Here is an 18398-nt window from a genome sequence, read left to right on the forward strand (position 1 = left end):
AACCTCCAATCAAGGGTTTAGGGTTTAGGGTTTAGGGTTTAGGGTTTGCGGACCGTCTTTGGGGAGGACATCGAGGAACCTCCAATCAAGGGTTTAGGGTTTAGGGTTTAGGGTTTAGGGTTTGCGGACCGTCTTTGGGGAGGACATCGAGGAACCTCCAGTCTCCTTCTCCGCTGACGCAGACTTTGAAGTGTTTTTGGAGAAAAGCAGCAAACCCTGAATTAGGGTTTGACAGCAGCAGCAGCAAAGCAGCAGCACGAATTGAAACAGATAACCTCAAAGGGTCATGAAAAGCATTTCCGTTCAAATACACTTCTTCCCCCTTCAGCAGCTCCTGCACGCAACCCAAACACAACTGCTGCTGCTGCTGCTGCTGCTGCTGCTGCTGCTGCTGCTGCCTCTCCAGCTGCTCCTGTTGCTGCTGCTGCAGCAGCAGCAGCAGCTGCTGCTGCTGCTGCAGCTCTCAGAAGGCGCGTTTATGCTTTTTGGGAGAAGTTTGAAGAACAGATGAGTTTGCATTTGGAGAAAAGGAGAAGAGTGGAATTATTAAAAATAAAACAATTAAAATTTTAAAAAATTTAGACAAAAACATTTTCAATAAAGTATCTTTCTGGGCCCCCAGCAGAGTGTGGGGCCCCACGCTGGCATTGCCCCACACTTTGCTGCATGCATGCGTTTTATGTTGCATGCGTTTTGTTGCATGCGTTTTGTTGCATGCATGCAAAAAGCCTTCGGAAGAAGAAATAAAAAGAAATAAATTAATTAAATAAATTAAATAAATAAATAAATAAATAAAAATAAACGACAGCTCAGCAGCAGCAAGTCCTGCTGCAGCAACTCTGAGGTGTACGTACACCCGAAATCGCCCGGAAGACTTTCGGCTTTTTCGGCCCGCGGGGTGTACAGACACCTCGCGGGTGGCGGTAAAGGGGAAAAGGACAAATGGATCTAATTAAATTAATTAATTTAATTTAATTTAATTTAATTTAATTAATTTAATTAATTAATTAAATTTAATTACTTAATTAAATTTAATTAATTAATTAAATGCAGGAAAAAGCACAGAAAGAAACGCCCAGAGGCTCCTTTTGCCTGCTTTCACCGCACGGTTTAGGGTTTAGGGTTTAGGGTTTAGGGTTTAGGGTTTAGGGTTTGGCTACCATGATGGCTTTTGCTGCTTCTTTTCGATTAAATTGTTTTTTCATTTTTTCAATCCACTCTGTGTCCAACTTTGCAAAAAGCCTTTCGGGGCACCACGCGGGCCAGCAGTCCCCGCGGTGTTCCATGTCCTCTGCAGCAAACCCTAAACCCTAAACCCTAAACCCTAAACCCTAAACCCTAAACCCTGGGGGCGTAGGACTAAGTCCAACGAGGGCCTGCAGGCCAAGGGAGTGAAGAAGGCAGCAGCAAAAACGGGCTAAAGGGGAACTCAGCGGACTCTCCTAGGGTTTAGGGTTTGTAGGCTAGGGTTTAGGGTTTAGGGTTTAGGACCTTGGTGCTGCTTCTGTTCCTCAGGAGACAAAAGAGAATGGAAGTGAGAATGCTCTGCTGCAGAGACACCTGGGAATGTGTACACTTCAGTCCCCACGCTGCTCGCAGCAGCAGCACAGCCACACGCAGCAGCAGCAGCAGCAGCAGCAGCTGCAGCAGTGGCAAAAGCAGCAGGAGTAGCAGCAGCACCAGTACCGGAAGCAGAAAGAGCTGCGGCAGCAGCAGCAGCAGCAGCAGCGACGACAGCAGCAGCAGCAGCAACAGCAAGAGCACCGGCGGCAACAGCAGCAGCAGAAGCAAGGAACCCACCTACCCTAGGACGGAACAGCGACAGCAGCAACAGCAGCAGCAGCAGCAGCAGCAGCAGCAGCAGCAGCAGCAGCAGCAAGGACCTCACCCACCCCAAAATGGCATAGTCCGGTTTAGGCAGCTGGTACTCCCCAGCAGCATTTAAGAAGTCCTTCAAGTTCCTCCCAGTGTTGTAGACCTAACCACGCAGCAGCAGCAGCAGCAGCAGCAGCAGCAGCAGCAGCAGCAGCATTGGAGTTACAGCGGAAGGAGTTGGGGTGTCTGTACAGCTGGAGGCGTTGCCCCCACCTGCTGCAGAGGTGTCTGTACACCCTGTACACCTGCTGCTGTGTCTGTCCAGCTGCTGCTGCTGCTGTCTGTGCAGCTGCTGCTGCTGTGTCTGTCCAGCTGCTGCTGCTGTCTGTCCAGCTGCTGCTGCTGTGTCTGTGCAGCTGCTGCTGCTGTGTCTATACACCTGCTGCTGTGTCTATCCACCTGCTGCTGCTGCTGCTGCGGTGTCTGTACACCTGCTGGGGTGTCTGTGCACCTGCTGGGGTGTCTATACACCAGCTGAGGTGTCTGTACACCTGCTGCTGCTGCAGTGTCTGCACAGCTGCTGCGGTGTCTGCACAGCTGCTGCTGCTGCAGTGCCTGCAGAGCTGCTGCTGCTGCGGTGTCTATACACCTGCTGCTGCTGCGGTGTCTGCAGAGCTGCTGCTGCTGCGGTGTCTATACACCTGCTGCTGCTGCAGCGTGTGCACACCTGCTGCTGCTGCGGCGTGTGCGCAGCCGCTGCTGCTGCGGCGTCTGCACAGCCGCTGCTGCTGCTGCTGCTGCTGCTGCTGCTGCTGCTGCTGCTGCTGCTGCTGCGGTGTCTGTACAGCTGGGCGCACCAGTTTGGAGCCTCTCCAGAGGTGGCGGAGCGTCCAGTGTCTTTTGAACTTTTCCAAAAAGTCATTATGGCCCAAAAGAGTTCCGTCGAGGTCCGTCACAACCAACACTCTGCTGCTGCTGCTGCTGCTGCTGCTGCTGCTGCTGCTGCTGCTGCTGCTGCTGCTGCTGCTGCTGGGGGCGCGGTGGAGGTACAGCGCGGCGGCCTCGCCGTCAGCAACCACCAAAGTGACTTCTGCTTCCTTCGGCTCCAAGTCCACCAAGTAGTTGTTCCGCCTTCGCAAACCCTAAACCCTAAACCCTAAACCCTAAACCCTAAACCCTAAACCCTAGACCCTGCGGAAACCCTAAACCCTAAACCCTAAGCTCCGCGCCGTCGAGCGAAAAAAACGAAATGAAGACAGCCACGCAAAAGCCCTAAACCCTAAACCCTAAACCCTAAACCCTAAACCCTAAACCCTAAACCCCTGGCAAAGGTGATGAGCAAATGCAAAACAACCAGGCAGCAAACGAAGTGCAGCCAACACAGACACCTGCAGCAGCAGCAGCAGCAAAAGCTGCAGCAGCAGCAAAAGCTGCAGCAGCAGCAGCAGCAGCAGCACTACATCCCCCTGCAAAAAGGCAGCAAGAAGCTGCGGGGCTTAAAGACAGGCAAACCCACACACTGAGACCGAACCACAGCTAAACCCTAAACCCTAAACCCCTAAACCCTAAACCCTAAACCCTAAACCCTAAACCCTAGACGCACCCAAACCTGTTGGGGCTCGGGGGGTTGTCCCAAACCCTTCCTTCTTTTTCTTTGAAGACAAACTCGAGCCGCTGGGCCTCCGCAGGCAGCAGCAGCAAACCCTCTTGCCAGCCCTCCAGTTCGCTGGGCTGCAGCACAAACCCTAAACCCTAAACCCTAAACCCTAAACCCTAGACCCTAAACCCTAAGCCCTAGGCGAGGGGCCGCAAACCCTTCTCCCGCAGCCAGGGGCCTGCGCTCGCGACGCTCAACGCCCGCCGCCCACACCGCGCACTCTCACCGCCAAGGGTTTAGGATTTAGGGTTTAGGGTTTAGGGTTTAGGGTTTGGGTACCTCTAATTGAGCGTCTAGCCAGCCGCCGCAGGACCCCGCATCTGCTGCTGCTTCATAATGAACGAAGGGCCTTTGCCAGCCCGTTTTGTACTTAAGTTTCAGAGTTATATGGGTCATTTTCAAAACCGTAAACCCTAAACCCTAAACCCTAAACCCTAAACCCTAAACCCTAGCCCGAGACAAGGGAAGACCGCGGAGCGCGGCGAGTTGGAGCTAGCTGGGCTGCGGCCCCCAGCAGGGGCGGCGGCCTCGAGCTGAGGAAGCCGAGCTAGGGTTTAGGGTTTAGGGTTTAGGGTTTAGGGTTTAGGGTTTGGGGCGCAGGTGCCGGGGCATCGAGGCAGCAGCTGCTGCCGAAAGCGGCTTTGCGAGGGTTTGGCGGGAAAGAAGCAGCAATGAAAGCGCGCAGCAAATTAATTAATTAAATTTAAAAAAAAGAAAATAATTTGAATTTAAATTTGTGAAAATAAATGCAATTTGGAAAAGAAGAAACCCTGCGCGCGCGCAGACTGAGGTGTACGTACACCCCAGCTCACGGGCCCCGCGCGGCAGCGCCACTGGTTAACTCCGCAGCAGCACTTCGAAGTTCAAATAAACTTCAAAAGTAAATTAATTTCATTTATTTCATTTATTTTGTTTTTATTTCCATTAAAATCCAAATTTAAATCCCAAAACTATCTTCCCTCAGCTGTATCTGCACTCGCCGCGCCGCCGCCGCCGCCGCCCGCTGCTGCTGCTGCTGCTGCTGCTGCTGCTGCTGCTGCTGCTGCTGCTGCTGCGGTGACTCTGGAAGCAGCAGCAAATGCAAAAGAGTTAATTTTGAATCTGAAGAATTATTTGAACTAGAGTTTCGCGCTGCAGTGTCTGTACAGGTGTTCCTGCCAGGGATTTATTTTCTTTTTTAATTCTTTTTTCTTTTTTAATTTTTTTATTTCTTTTGTACTTCTGTTTTGCTTTTTGTGCACATCTTTTGCTGCAGCACACACCCAAAATCAACTTTCATCCATTAAAGAAAACTCCCCATAAAAACAACCCTCAGGGGGCCCCTCAGGGGCCCCCAGGGGGCCCCCAGGGGCCCCCCAGGGGCCCCTCAGGGGCCCCCCAGGGGCCCCTCAGGGGCCCCCCAGGGGCCCCTCAGGGGCCCCCCAGGGGCCCCCCAGGGGCCCCTCAGGGGCCCCCCAGGGGCCCCTCAGGGGCCCCTCAGGGGCCCCTTGGCAGCGCCGCGGGTGTTTTCCGGTGTACATACACCTCAGGCTTCAGTGTGTCTTTGTTGTTAATTTTTTTAATTTTTGGTTTCTCACTCTTTGATTTCTTTTGTTAGCATCTTTTTAATTTTATTTTAATTTTATTTTTATTTATTTTTATTTATTTTTATTTATTTTTATTCATTTTTATTTATTTTTATTCATTTTTATTTATTTCTCTGTTGCTTCTCAAAGCTCCAGCACTCAGCCTCAAAACAACTCGACTCCAGTCTCCATTCAAAGTGTCACCCGAGACAAACGCAGGTGCTGCTGCTGCTGCTGCTGCTGCTGCTGTGCTGCTGCTGCTGCTGCTGCTGCTGTGCTGCTGCTGCTGCTGCTGCTGCTGCTGTGCTGCTGTGCTGCTGCTGCTGTCGCGAATTGAAGGCTCTGGTGCCAAGTTGGGCCAGTAAATAATGTTAGTAATAATAAAACTTGAAAGTAAAAAAGATAAAACTAAATAGGACTAATAAAGAAACAAAACTATAAAATCTTCAAAAGTTTTCATTTTAGGGGCCCTAGTGGGCTTTTGGGGGCCCCCAGGGGCCCCAAGGAGGCCCTTAGGGGGCCCCCAGGGGCCCTCAAGAAGGCCCGGAGGGGGGCCCCCTGGGCCTTTGGGGGCCCCCAAGGGGGCCCCCCAGGAGGTCACCTGGGGGCCCGGGGGTTTAGTAGGGGCCCCCAAGAGAATCTGGGGGCCCCTTTGGTGCCTTTTTTAAAACTTTCTAGGGGCCCTTCGGGGGTCCTTTGAAGCCCCTCGGGGGCCCCTCAGGGGCCCCTCGGGGGCCCCTAAGGGGCCCCCAAAAGGGCCCTCTGTGGGGCCCCTGAGAGGCCCCTGGAGCTTCTCAGTGCCCCTGGGGACCGCCTTAGAAGGGGCCTCTCTTGAGGTCCCAAAGAGGCCCTCTAATGCCACCTAAGAGACCCAAAAGGGCCCCCAGAAGCCCCCCAGGGGCCCCCGGGGGCCCCCGGGGGCCCCCAGAGGCCCTTCAGGGGCCCCCAGAGGCCCCCAGAGGTCCCTCCGGGGCTCCCCGGGGCCCCCCGGGGCCCTCCGAAGCCCCCCGGGGCCCCTCAGGGCCCTCCCGGGGCCCCCCAGGGCCCCCCCGGGGCCCCTCAGGGCCCTCCCGGGGCCCCCCAGGGCCCCCCGGGGCCCCCAAGGGGGCCCCCGGGGCCCCCAGGGGGCCCCCCCTGGTTGAGTTGTAGGGTCATCTGCCTGTGCGGAGTCTCTTTCGGATTTTGCGGAGGACTCTGCACTTGGGCCTGGCGCCGCAGTTGGCCCTTTTGGGGAAGCGGCAGGAGGGGTTTCGGTTCCAGCAAAGGTAGCCGCCCTCCTGGGGTGTACGTACACCCCAGCAGTAGCCCTCCTCCTGCGGTGTACGTACACCCCAGCAGTAGCCCTCCTCCTGGGGTGTACGTACACCCCAGCAGTGGCCCCCCTCCTGCGGTGTACGTACACCCCAGCAGTAGCCCTCCTCCTGGGGTGTACGTACACCCCAGCAGTAGCCAGCCACTGTGGGGTCTTGGGGTGTACGTACACCGCAGCGGTAGGCGGCCAGTGGGGGGTTTTCGGGTGTACGTACACCGCAGCGGCCAGCGGCAAAGCGCGCAAGGACGGCCGAAAGGGGCCGGTCTTCGGGTGTACAGACACCCGAAAGGGAGGAGTTTTCGGGTGTACAGACACCCGAAAGAGGGGAGTTTTCGGGTGTACGTACACCCCAAAGAAGAGGGGAGTTTTCGGGTGTACGTACACCCGAAAGAGAGGAGTTTTGGGGTGTACGTACACCCGAAAGAGAGGCCTTTTCAGGTGTACGTACACCCGAAAGAGAGGCCTCTTCAGGTGTACGTACACCCCAGGTTCTGGAGTTTGAGGGCAAAGTGGGGGCCTTTGGGAAGAGGGAAAGGACTGCAGGAAAAGGGGCCCCGAAAGCCTCAGGGGGGCCCCCTGGGGGGCCCCCTGGGGGGCCCCCTGGGGGGCCCCCAGGGGGGCCCCCAAGACTCGGAAGTCCCCAAAGACCCGGGGGGCCCCCTGGGCTTTCGTGGGGGCCCCCGGGGCCCCAAATTTGTTGGAGAGAAAAAGAGAGAATAAAAGAAGGGCTGGGGTGTACGTACACCTCAGAAATGAATGGAAAACCCGCCAAACGAGGGCTGCCTCTTCCTGCTGCTGCTGCTGCTGCTGCTGCTGCTGCTGCTGCAGTTGCTGCTGCTGCTGCTGCTGGATGGCTCTTTGCTTGGCTGCTCGTGGAAGCCAAAACGCCAGGGGGACCCCCAAGGGCCCTCGGGGGGCCCCCAAGAAGGCTGAGGGCCTCTTTTATGAGGGGCCCCCGGGGGCCCCTCAGGGGGCCCCACAGGGGCCCCGCCGCTGCGCGGGCAGCAGCAGCCATATCCCCCTTTTTGGCTTTTTTTCCTTTATAATTTTAAATGAATTAAAATAAATATAAATATAAAAAGAAATCTGCAGCAAGGAGATGTGTGGCCGCTGGCTGGGAGCCCCGGGGCCCCCGGGGGCCCCCGGGGGCCCCCGGGGGCCCCCTGGGGGCCCCTTGGAGGTACAGATTTTTCATAGTTGGGTTTTACAGAAAAGATTTTATTTTAAATTAATTTATTTAAATACTTTTTGAGTGCTTTTTGTGGAAAAAGTGAAGATAAAGGGGCAGCAGAAGTGAAAGATAATTAATTCAAGAATTTGTTAATTTGCTGCATTTTTTGTTTTCATTATTTGCAATTTTCTGAAAAATATCTCAAGTCCACTATTTAGGAGTTCTTCGCTAATTTTCAATTATTTGGCCAACTTCAAGTGTCATTTAAATCAAAATAATGAAAATAAATTAAATTAAATCTTTTTTAATTCAAATTTAAATCAAAAAATGAATGAAAATGTCCATTCAGCGCGGAAGCGGCGAGCTGCAGATACACCCGAACGAGCTGCGTCCTCAGATGTCTGTACACCTGAACGCGGGCGGGAGCGCCTCTTCGCCTTTTTTCCGAAATGCCGCAGCAGATGACTAATTAAAACTTATTTAAAGTTTTAATTATAATTATAATTATTAATAATTGTAATTTTGAATTTATTTATTTTATTTTGCAGTTAGATCGCACTTCCACCGCCGCTGCCACAGTCACAACCAGGAAGCCGCTGCTGCAGCATGCGTTTCGATGACAGATAAAATGAACTTATAAAACTAAATTGATGAAACTAAATAGTTATTTTGATTCTGCAACAAGATAAAACTAAAGTAGTTATTATTTCTCCACAACAAGTTTTGCATTCGGACTGTAAATATCTGAGCTGCCTATACACCTGAGCTGCCTATACACTTGAGCTGCCTTTACACCTCGGCTGCATATACGTTTCAGCTGTCTGTACACTTCAGCTGTCTGTACACCTCAGCTGTCTGTACACCTGAGCTGCCGATACACCTCAGCTGTCTGTACACCTGAGCTGCCTATACACCTCAGCTGTCTGTACACCTCAACTGTCTGTACACCTCAGCTGTCTGTACACCTTGCAGTGCCTGAGGGGCCTCGAGGGCACTCCCCACAGGCAGCAGCGGACGCGAAGTAGGCCTCTTAGCTTGGCTGGCTAGCTAGCTAGCTGGACAGCTAGCTAGCTAGCTAGCTGGCCGGCTGGCTGGCTAGCTAGCTAGCTAGCTGCCTAGCCAGCTGGCTGGCTCGCTGCCGTGGGGCTTGGCTAGCTAGCTAGCTAGGCAGCTAGCTAGCTAGCCAAGACCCTGCTAAGCTAGCTAGCTACAGGGGATCCCCATTGGCTAGCTAGCTAGCTAGCTAGCTGCCTCGCCAGCTAGCCAAGCTGCAGTGAGGCACCGAACACATGAACTGTCATTTTTTCTGACACGAAGCGCCGCAGCAGCCGCAGCCAATATTGCCACCCGCAGCTTCTGCTGCTGCTGCTGCTGCTGCTGCTGCCGCCGCTAAAGGCCGCAGCAGCAGACGCTCTGCATTCCTGATATCTGCTGCTGCTGCTGCTGCTGCTGCTGCAGTCGCTGCTGCTTCGCCAACAGCAGAGATGAAGGTTCTCTATATGAGCAGCAGGGGCTCCTGCTGCTGCAATGACACAGGAGAGGCGGAGGCAACGACCTGCTGCTGCTGCGGCTGCTGCTGCTGCTGCTGCTGCTGCTGCTCTTGTTCTCGGGCATCCTTGGACCCTGCTGCTGCTGCTGCTGCTGCTCTAGCCGGCGGCTGCTGCACCTTCTTGGCCAACGCAAATGCATCCAAGGCACTCAAGGCAGCGTGGGCATCGGCAGTTTGCTGCAGCAGCACAACAGCAGCAGCAAAAGCAGCAGCAGCAGCAGCAGCAGCAGCACAAACTCGCCATTTATTCCTCCGCCGAGCTACTTCATTTTTCCACAGCAGCAAATACAAGCAGGCAATGCAATCGCAACAGCAGCAGCAACTGCACATACACCCCGGGTACAAGTCACAGCAGCAGCAGCAGCTACTGCTGCTGCTGCTGCTGCTGCTGCTGCTGCTGCTGCGAGCAGCAGAGTGTGACTGACTTGTTTGCTGCTTTCCCCCAAGCTAATTTGTGAAGGGCTGTATGCTGGCTGGCCGCTCAAGCGAGTGCCGCAAGCAGCCCAGGGGTCTGCTGCTGCTGCTGCTGCTGCTGCTGCTGCTGCTGGTGTTGCTGGCGCAGGGCGCGGCAGCTGCTGCTGTGCAGCAGCAGCAGCAGAACCAGCAGCAGGAGGCGCAGCAGCAGCAGCAGGGGCACAGAAGGAAGGAGAAAGAGCAGCAAAAGAAGAAGAGCCACTCATGAAAGGGCCAGGTAAGTTTGAAGGACTTGCTGCTGCGCCGAAGCTCTGAGGCCACGCAGGCGCTGCTGCTGCTGCTGCTGCTGCTGCTGCTGCTGGTGTTGCTGCTGCTCCAAAGGCCGTGCCGGCAGACCCCCAAATCGCCCAGTCTGCCGTGCCCGCTGCTCCCAGCGACGGCTGCTGCTGCTGCTGCTGCTGCTGCTGCTGCTGCTGCTGCTGCTGCTGCTGTGGGGTGTTAAAGAAGGACAAACTCTCTAACCCCTGCGGCTGAACGGGAGGCTGCGAGAGAGTGCCGAAGCCTAAAAGAATAAAAATAAAAAAGAAAACAAAAAAGATAATTAAATGAAACAAAAGCATAAATACGGTGCAAGAAACAGCAGCAGCAGCAGCAGCAGCAGCAGCAGCAGCAGCAGCTCCTGCAGCAGCAGCAGCGAAAGTAGCCGTTTCGGCCGCAGCAGCAGCAGCTGCCTGCAGCTGCTGCTGCTGCTGCTCAGCTGCGAGCCGCTGGAAGCCACAAGGAGACGAGCAGAGCAGCAACAGAGACAAAACGAGCAGCAAAAAGAACAGCAAAAGCAGCAGCAAAAGCAGCAGCAAAAGCAGCAGCAAAAGCAGCAGCAAAGGCAGCAGCAAAAGCAGCAGCAAAAGGAGACACACCGAATTGGTTCGGAGCAGCATAGAGACGGGCAATGGTGGCTTTGGCTGCCTGGACTCGCTGGTCTGTGGCACTCAGCTGCGGCGCTGCTGCTGCTGCTGCTGCTGCGCTTCCTGCAGCAGCAGGTGCAGCAGCAGCAGCAGCAGCAGAGCCTGCTGCAGGGGCATCAGGATTGAAGGCGGCGAAGTCCTCCGGCTCAGTCAGCAGCCAGGCGTCAGCAGCGCTGCAGCACGAAAGCAGCAGCAGCAGCAGCAGCAGCAGCAGCAGCAAAGAAACTTAATTGAATTGAATTTGTGTCTTGAGAAAAAAGTATATTTGGACTAAAAAAGAGCAACAAATGCACAAAATGCATGCAAAGAGAGCTCCATTTGGCTGAATAAAGAAAGAAATAAAAGAAATAAAAATAAAATAATTAAAAGAAAATAAAATAAAAAAGTAAAACTGCCAAAAATAAACATGCAGCCACCTACGGCACTGCAGGGGCGGGGGCTGCATTATGTTTCTTCGAGTCCCTGCAGCAAAAAAAACAAAATAAATAAATAAACAAATTAATTAATTAATTAATTAATTAATTAATTAATTAATTAATTAATTAATTAATTAAGTAATTTTGTATCAGCCTCTAAACGTCTCAATTGTGCAGACGGTGGGCAGCAGCACCTGCCTGAGGTGTCTGTACACCTCAACTGCGCGGGGAAAGAAGTGCGCGATCCTCTTTTTTTCCGGGGGAAATAAACATTTAAAAGATTCTTTTTGATTGAATTTAATTAAAAAGAAGTTAATGGATTTATTTGGAATAAAAAGAGCGGCAAAAGTTGCACTTGGAAGCGAGATCGGCGAAGAGGAACCCGCGGACTTCTGGAGGCCGGAAAACGCGGATTTTTTGGAAAAAAAGGAATTTGAAAACAAATAATTGAGAAATTAAATCAAATTAAAACTCAACGCACCCGCTTTGCTGCTTTTTGCTCTTTTCTTTCTTGTGAGGAGCCGCAGAAGGCAAAAGCGTCCGGGGGTCTTTGCCTGCGCGCATTGGGGTGTACGTACACCTCGTTGGGTGTACAGGCAGGTGGCGCCGGCGCCGCCGCGGCGCGAAACGCGAATTAATCGAAAGAATTAATTTGAATTTGGAAAAAGAATTCATTAAAATGTAAATTAATTCCTATTTAATTCAAATTAAATGCAAATTAATTCCGAATTCAATTCAAAAGCAGACAGATCGCCAGCCAATTCAGGTGTATGTACCCTCGGCCACCGCCGCCCAGGGCTCGGGAACATCTCGCGGCGAATAATTCTTTCGTTCATATTTCGTTCGAATCCAATTTTCGATTGTTCTGAAAACAAATAAAACAAAACAAATTAAAAACAAAAAGAATTAAAATAAATCCAAAACAAAAGAAAAAGAACTCAAAAAGAATTCAAATATATCCAAAACAAAAAAGAAAATGAAACTACACACTCTGCCGAAAAAAACGGCAAATTTTCAAGTCCAGCAAACGCAGAACGGCCCCATAAACCCTAAACCCTAAACCCTAAACCCTAAACCCTAAACCCTGATTCTAAACCCTAGCCCTAAACCCTACCGCTAAACCCTACCCTTCAGCGCTAACTCTAAACCCTAACCCTGAACCCTGCCCCAAAACCCTCACGCTAAACCCCAACCCCAAACCCTAAACCCCAACCCCAAACCCTAAACCCCAACCCCAAACCCTAAACCCCAACCCCAAACCCTAAACCCTAACCCTAAACCCTAAACCCTAAACCCTAAACCCTAGCCACGCACTGCGGGTCGTCTGCGCGGGTGGGCCTTTTGAAATCCGCCGGCAGGGAATGCTCATAATAACTTCTTCCCACTTCATTTCCAATTGCTTCCAGTGTCTGTACACCCCAGATCCAACGCAAAACGCAGCAACAAACCCCACACCTGCTGCTGCTGCTGCTGCTGCTGCTGCTGCTGCTGCCGCTGCTGCTGCTGCTGCGAGCCCTCAGGTGCAGGTACACCGCGGGCCCGCTGCAGCTGCTGCCGCAGCAGCTGCCTAGCCCTCAGCCCCAGCCGCAAACAACACACCAAACCCTAAACCCTAAACCCTAAACCCTAAACCCTAGACCAAACCCTAAACCCTGAACCCTAGAGACAGGCCCTGCGCGCATTCCGAGCCCTCCCCGCAACTCCACAAATGCACTGACTCGCCAAACCCTCGACCCAGGAAAACCCCAAACCCCAAACCCAGACCCCAGCCCTAAACCCTAAACCCTAAACCCTAAACCCTAAACCCTAAACCCTAAACCCTAAACCCTCACCTTGACCCACTGCATGGTCCACCTGTCAAGAGTCACACTTTTGACTTTGCTGATGTGGACTCCCATCTTTCTGTGGACGCCACTGCACTCCAAGCAGATCACCACTCCTGCAGCGCAAACCCTAAACCCTAAACCCTAAACCCTAAACCCTAAACCCTAAACCCTCAAGGTCAAAGATATCCGTTCTCCAGCTCCTCAGCCCGCAGCGCACGCCCACGGCTGCCGCGCAGGCAGCCAGGGAGGAGAGACACAGTGAGGCTTCGGAGTTCATTTGCTGCTGCTGCTGCTGCTGCTGCAGTTGCTGCTGCTGCTGCTGCAGTTGCTGCTGCTGCTGCTACTGCAGCAGCTGGTGCTGCTGCGGCTTCGGGCGCTGCTGCAGAGCTGTCGCTGCAGCTGCCGCTGCAGCAGCTGCCGCTGCAGCTGCTGCCGCCCCCCCCGCTGGGACTGCTCTGCCGCTTCCGCCGCTGCTGCTGCTGCTGCTGCTGCTGCTGCTGCTGCTGCTGCTGCTTACCCAAGTTAACGGAGGCCCAGCGGGGGTGCTTGGCCCCACAGTCTGCGCAGCTGTCATTTCCGGGAAGCCGCAGCACTTGCTGCAGCTTGGCGTCGATGGCCCTTTGCTGCTCGGGTGTACATACAGCCCGGCTGGGGGCGCTGGCGGGCGGCTGCATTGCTGCTGCTGCTGCTGCTGCTGCTGCTGCTGCTGCAGCGGGGCTGCCTTTCGAGAAGCAGGGCTAGCAGCCGCGCGTGCAGCAGCAGAGCGCGGCGCGTGGGCGGAGAAGTGCAGCGGAAAGAAGACAGCAGCAAAACGAAAAGGGAATTCCGAAAGCCCCGGAAGGCGCTGCAGCAGCAGCAGCAGCAGCAGCAGCAGCAGCAGCAGCAGCAGAGTCGACGCAAAAGACCAAACAGACAGCTTTCTTTTGACTTCTCACAAGCAAAAAAAACAGCAAAACGCCCGCAATTCCCGCATGCAGGAGGCGAAACCAGCTGCAGCAGCAGCAACGAACAGCGGTTTCTCTCAAAAAAAGCAAAATTGGAAATAATTTTAATTTTTGAAATTCAAAATTAAATAAATGTTTTGCTTCCAGTTGGCGCTGCAGTGCTGCTGCGGGTTTGCTGCTCGCGGTGTCTTCTGAGGTTTTGTTGCAGCTTTTTTTAATTTCTTTTTCAATTTTTATTTATTTATTCTTTTTTATTTTCCAAAATGAATTAAAAAAGCAAAAAGAAGGCCTTTTTGGCCCTCAGTTTCGCCAGTCTTTGCAGAAACCCGCCGTTCAGCTTTCGCCGTTTCGGACTTGAACGAAAAACGCGAAAAATGATTTTTCGCGCTTTTGTTTTCGACTTTTTCTCAATTAAATCTTTTAATTATTTCATTTTTATTATTTAACTTTTATTTTCTTCTTTTATTTTCTTTTATTTTCTTTTATTTTCATCATTCTGCACTTCGCGCTGCCTCTGCTGCACTCGCAAGAAAGAGCCGGCAGACAGCAGCAGCAGCAGCAGCAGCAGCAGCAGCAGCAGCACTTCTCCGCCTTTGCTGCTGCGTCTTGAATTTGTTTTTTTGAATAAAAACAAACTTGAAAACTATTTATTCAAATTAAAACATTTTTAAATCTTTTCTCTCAAGATTCTGCACTGGAGGCGCAGAGAAAGCCTTGGGAATATTTTGAATGCAGAAAAATAAAATTTAAAAATAAAATAATTTAATAATTGGATTTCATGAATGGACATTTAAACTCTCCGAAAGTAATTCAAAATGAATTAATTATTTCAAAAGAAGTTTTTTTATTTTGAAAAAAGAAAAAAGTAAACTTGAATTCAAGTCTGGTGTCCATACACTGCAGAGAAAGCCAGTGTCTGTACACTGCAGCGCGGTGTACAGACACTGCGGCACTGGCCGAGGAGTTTGCAATTAAAATGAAATTTAGTTCTCAATAAATATAAATAAACTGAATTTTATTTAAATTATTTATATTTATTTAAATTAAAAAAGTAATGTGCTTCTAGATGCTGCTGCACAGACACTGCCAAGTGGCTACGCAGCCCGCTGCTGCTGCTGCTGCTGTTGCTGCTGCTGCAGGGGAAGGCTGCTGCTGCTGCAGGGACAGGCTGCTGCTGCTGCTACTGCTGCAGTAGGGGCAGGCTGCTGCTGCTGCTGCTGCTGCTGCTGCTACTGCTGCGGCAGTAGGCGCAGGCTGCTGCTGCTGTAGGGGCGCGCTGCTGCTGCTATTATTCCTGCTGCAGTAGGGGCATGCTGCTGCTGCTGCAGCATCACTCCCACCCTCAGCAGCAGCAAGAAATTAAAAACTTTTTTGCTGCTGTGCCTCGACTCTATATGGGAAGGAGGTGGGACCCTGAGGGGCCCCCCAGGGGGGCCCCAGGGGCCCCCTAGTGGCCCCTGAGGGGCCCCTCAGGGGCCCCCAGGGGGGCCCCTAGGGGGCCCCTCAGGGGCCCCCAGGGGGGCCCCTAGGGGCCTCCACTACGGGGGCCCCCGTTGTTGCATTTAAATACGACTGAGACCCTCGGGGTCTGAAGGCTTCGCGAGCGGCGCTGCTGCTGCGCTGCTGCTGCTGCTGCTGCGCTGCTGCTGCTGCTGCTGCTGCGCTGCTGCTGCTGCTGCTGCTGCGCTGCTGCTGCTGCTGCTCCCACTGCTATAACCCTCTGCAGCAGCTGCGTTTGCTGCCAATGGGTGGCCCAGCAGCGCCGCAGCCTCAGCAGCAAATAAGTTTAAAAACTCTTTTTGGATTTTGCAATTTTATTTCTTTTTGTTTTTGGAATTCCAGAAAATAAGAAAGCAGCTGGTAAAGACTGTTAGAGGTGCCCGCAGTTCTGAGCCTCGCGCCATGCTGCTGCTGCTGCTGCTGCTGCTGCTGCTGCTGCTGCTGCTGCTTTTGCTGCTGCGCAGGGCATGCCTGCTGCAGCTCCTGCGGCTGCTGCAGCGGCCGCGCCCGCAGCGCCAAACAGCAGCACAGCAGCGCAGCTGGACAGCTGCAGCAGCAGCAGCAGCAGCAGCAGCAGCAGCAGCAAATAGGAGAAATGAAAGAGCCGCGCAGCAGCAAAGTCCAAGTGTTCTTCACCTCTCCTCTTTGCTGCTGGATTAGCTGCAGCAGCAGCAGCAGCAGCAAAGCGGAGAAGTGAAGGAACAGCAAAGCAGCAAAGTTCAGGTGTCTGTACACCTGGCGCACCCCCCGCTGCTGCTTGCATGCAGGTTTGCATGCAGAATTTTTTAGGATTTGTTTTTTTTTTATTTTAAAAGATTTCTTTTCTGTTTTTCTCTTTTATTCATTAAATCCTTCTCTTTAGAGTTTGAAAAGTCATATTTGTTTTATTTCTTTTAAAAAGAAAAAAAAGAAATTAATATTCAAGAAACGAAACTTTTTGCTTCGGCCTCAGGTGTATGTCCAGCTCCCCCTGGGGTGTACAGACACCTCAAATGTACGCGCAGCTGGAAAAGTCTTTTTAAAAAGTTATTTAAAATCCATTTTTGTTTATTTCAAAAGTTATTTAAAATCCATTTTTGTTTATTTGCATTTCTTTACTGTTTTCCAATTAAAAGAAATGATGCAGCAGCTAGCTGCTGCTGCTGCATGCATTCCGCCAGCGCAGTGTACAGACACCGCAGCTGTTGCACCTCACCTGGAGCCACAATACACCCAAACACTTTGAGACAAACCCTAAACCCTAAACCCTAAACCCTAAACCCTAAACCCTAAACCGTAGACCCTCGGGCCTTCTTCTGCGCCGCTGCAGGAGCCACACAAGCCTGTGTGGGGCAAAGTTGCAGCACTGAGCCTTCAAATAAAATAATTAAATATTTTTAATTTATTTTTAAATAAAAAATAAATTAAAAGTTTAATTTTGTTTCAAGAGCGAGGAGGCGCCGACAGGCTGACACTGAATTCCACGTGAGCCAGTGGTCGCTGCTGCTGCTGCTGCTGCTGCTGCTGCTGCTGCAGTTGTGTTCCTTAGAAAAGGGCTGCAGCAGCAGAAACTGGGCTTTTTTGTTTTTAATTTAATAAATTTAAATAAATTTAAACTTTAAAAATCCAATTATTCAGCTCGAAGGAACCGAAACGCATGCACGCCGCGCCGGGGCTGCGAGCTGCTCAAAGAAGAAGTCCCAGCATTTCTTTGGCTGCGCGATAGGCAGCAATTTTCTCCTTTTTGTTTTTAAAGTATTTTATTTATATTTTGTTTGCATTTTACTTCCATTTTGCTGTTCTTTCTTCCCGAATTCGCGCGCTTTTCCGGGTGTACGTACACCCGAACTTCTTCCGCGGTGCATGCGAGACGGCGACTCGAACCAGGTGTACGTACACTCCGCGGCCCGCAGCTCCTCCGCACACTCAGCGAGCTTCTCCACTCCTCACTTTTGATCTTCTACTTATTTTAGGATATATCTTTCCCTTCCTTTTCCCTCGAGTGCAGCAGAACCGCAGCAGCAGCTGCCGCAGCCGCAGCCGAAGCCGCAGCAGCAGCAGCAGCAGCAGCAGCAGCAGCAGCAGCAGGTCGGCTGTTTGCCTCTGGGCCCCCAGCTATGGGCGCAGCGCAGCCACTTCTTTCCCCCTGTGCTGCTTCTGGCCTTTGAGCCTCAGCAGCAAACCGGGGCAGCAGCAAATCGTTCTTGCTGCTGCTGCAGCTCCCTGGGAAGCTCCGGCTTTGCTGCTGCGGGCTCTGCACGGCTTTTACGTGCAGGGAATGTGAGCTCCGCTGCTGCTGCGGGTCCAGGGCTGCTGCTGCTGCTGCTGCTGCTGCTGCTGCTGCTGCTGCTGGGGGTCCGGTGCAGCTGCGTGCCGCGGCCCGCTGCTGCAGCTGACTGGGGTCCGGTGCTGCTGCTGCTGCTGCTGCTGCTGCAGCGGGAGCAGGGCTGCCGCGCGAGCGGCGCTTCGGTGCCTGCGCAACAGCAGCAGCAGCAGCAGCAGCAGCAGCAGCAGCAGCAGCAGCAATGTTTGACGCAGTGTATCTGTTGTCTTGCGAGGGGAAAGTGCTGCTGTCTCGGAGTTTCCGAGAAGTTCCTGCTGCTCACTTGGCAGCATTTTGTCGGAGTCTGTTTGCTCGGGTGTACGTACACCCCGCGCCCCCCGTCTTCTGCGCGGGCGAGGGAAGAAACAAAACGACATTTCTGTACATTTGCTGCGCAGCAGCAGCAGCAGCAGCAGACGCGGAGGCTGCGGGCGCCGCTGCTGCTGCTGCTGCTGCTGCTGCGGGCCCCGCTGCTGCTGCTGCTGCTGCTGCGGGGCTGCAGGCCGCGCTGCAGCGCACGCAGGCCGCGCTGCGCCACAGGGGCCAGGGGGGCCTCGTGGCAGCACTTGCATGCAGAGGCAATCCCAATGCTGCAGCAGGACTTGTGCTGCTGCGGCAGCTGCTGCTGCTGCTGCAGGAGTGTGCGGGGCGTGCTGCAGCGCCGGGGGCTCCGCTGGGGCCCCCGGGGGCCCCCGGGGGCCCCCCGGGCTCGCGGGGGCCCCTGGGGGCCCTGGGGGCCCTGGGGGCCCTGGGGGCCCTGGGGCTCCGCAGGGGCCCCCCGGGGGCCCTCGACGAGGCCTTCATAAGGGCGCATGCAGCAGCAGTTTTGCAGCTTCTTGACGAGGCCCTCGACAGCGGAATTCCGCAGAGTTCGGAGCCGCAGCTGCTGCTGCTGCTGGCGGAGGCGAGCAGCAGCAGCAGCAGCAGCAGCAGCAGCAGCCGCTGGGGCGCCCGCGGCTTCC

General features: G+C 53.2%; 4 protein-coding genes across 4 annotated transcripts; 2 read left to right on the top strand and 2 right to left on the bottom strand.

Moving 5' to 3' along the window:
• Nucleotides 1–1554: 1554 nt before the first annotated feature.
• On the top strand, nt 1555–1907 carry ENH_00074530 (hypothetical protein; the record flags this gene model as incomplete). The annotated part of the gene is made up of 1 exon (XM_013582838.1): nt 1555–1907. A coding segment is annotated over one exon (353 nt), but the record flags the coding sequence as incomplete, so codon positions are not given.
• Nucleotides 1908–2456: 549 nt separating this feature from the next.
• ENH_00074540 (hypothetical protein, conserved) lies at nt 2457–3868 on the bottom strand (the record flags this gene model as incomplete). The annotated part of the gene is made up of 3 exons (XM_013582839.1): nt 2457–2946; nt 3425–3546; nt 3752–3868. The coding sequence occupies 3 exons, from the start codon at nt 3866–3868 to the stop codon at nt 2457–2459; spliced, it is 729 nt and encodes a 242-aa protein (XP_013438293.1).
• A 5147-nt stretch (nt 3869–9015) lies between these two features.
• ENH_00074550 (ARF1-directed GTPase-activating protein, putative) lies at nt 9016–13364 on the bottom strand (the record flags this gene model as incomplete). The annotated part of the gene is made up of 6 exons (XM_013582840.1): nt 9016–9246; nt 9402–10045; nt 10401–10621; nt 12294–12469; nt 12697–12803; nt 12908–13364. The coding sequence occupies 6 exons, from the start codon at nt 13362–13364 to the stop codon at nt 9016–9018; spliced, it is 1836 nt and encodes a 611-aa protein (XP_013438294.1).
• Nucleotides 13365–17638: 4274 nt separating this feature from the next.
• ENH_00074560 (hypothetical protein) lies at nt 17639–18398 on the top strand (the record flags this gene model as incomplete). Its single annotated transcript, XM_013582841.1, has 1 exon — nt 17639–18398. A coding segment is annotated over one exon (760 nt), but the record flags the coding sequence as incomplete, so codon positions are not given.

The sequence above is a fragment of the Eimeria necatrix genome, genomic scaffold (assembly GCF_000499385.1).
Source record: "Eimeria necatrix Houghton genomic scaffold, Enh_scaff759, whole genome shotgun sequence".
Lineage (NCBI taxonomy): Eukaryota > Apicomplexa > Conoidasida > Eucoccidiorida > Eimeriidae > Eimeria > Eimeria necatrix.